Source organism: Sinocyclocheilus grahami, unplaced genomic scaffold, assembly GCF_001515645.1.
Source record: "Sinocyclocheilus grahami isolate Dianchi unplaced genomic scaffold, SAMN03320097.WGS_v1.1 scaffold15003.1, whole genome shotgun sequence".
Classification (NCBI taxonomy): domain Eukaryota; kingdom Metazoa; phylum Chordata; class Actinopteri; order Cypriniformes; family Cyprinidae; genus Sinocyclocheilus; species Sinocyclocheilus grahami.
This window is the reverse complement of record NW_015515572.1, coordinates 4,601-5,276: the sequence shown is the minus strand read 5'-3', so window position 1 is coordinate 5,276 and position 676 is coordinate 4,601. Positions and strand designations below refer to the sequence as shown.

General features: G+C 36.4%; 1 protein-coding gene across 1 annotated transcript in view; it reads right to left on the bottom strand.

Moving 5' to 3' along the window:
- Positions 1–22: 22 nt before the first annotated feature.
- LOC107579179 (glycoprotein-N-acetylgalactosamine 3-beta-galactosyltransferase 1-B) overlaps positions 23–676 on the bottom strand; it is a 5,223-nt gene continuing 4,569 nt past the window's right edge. The window contains exon 3 of the mRNA XM_016265039.1: positions 23–297. Coding sequence (XP_016120525.1) covers positions 46–297 — 252 coding nt within the window. The 3' untranslated portion in view covers positions 23–45. The remainder of the gene's footprint in view (positions 298–676) is intronic.

Here is a 676-nt window from a genome sequence, read left to right as displayed (position 1 = left end):
GAAGATTTTAAATGTTATTTTTAAAAATTCCTATGCAAAAAGCTACTATAACTTTTCATTAAGTTCGGGGGATTTCTTTTCTCCTTCCTGTTGATCTACCCCCAGCTTTTCCTCTATGTCTCCGGTTTCCACTTTGTCTGGGGCATTAAAGTCTTGTATGACATTGGGTTCAGGGGGCTGATAGCGGTATTTGTAGCCAAAGGCACGCAAGTGGTAAGTGTAGTATTCCAGCAGGTACATGTGTGACGGATCCACATAGTGGAAAGAAACGGCCAGGTCTGAGCAACACTGTGGGCCCTGAGAGAAACAGAGAGAAAGATTATATAATTATATGAATAAGAATGAAGAAAGATCCTGTAATTGCGTACTCGCCATGTTGTTCCAAACCCACATGTCTTACTTTTCGTTTTAATAATATACTGATCACTCTTTTTTAGGCAGTTCCAATGAAAGTGGACTGCATCTTTTAATATTAATTAAAAGCACCATAAAGTTATAATATATCATCTAGACTGATTATAATACATCGAATCACACTGATTAGGTTTTGGCTCAAGGATACAGTTGCAACAATTAACAGCTAACTGGAAGATTTTTTGTGAAAAATGACTTCTATTTAAATCAGTTCCTGACTCCAACTCAGAAGAATATAAAATCACCATTCAAATCAACTAAT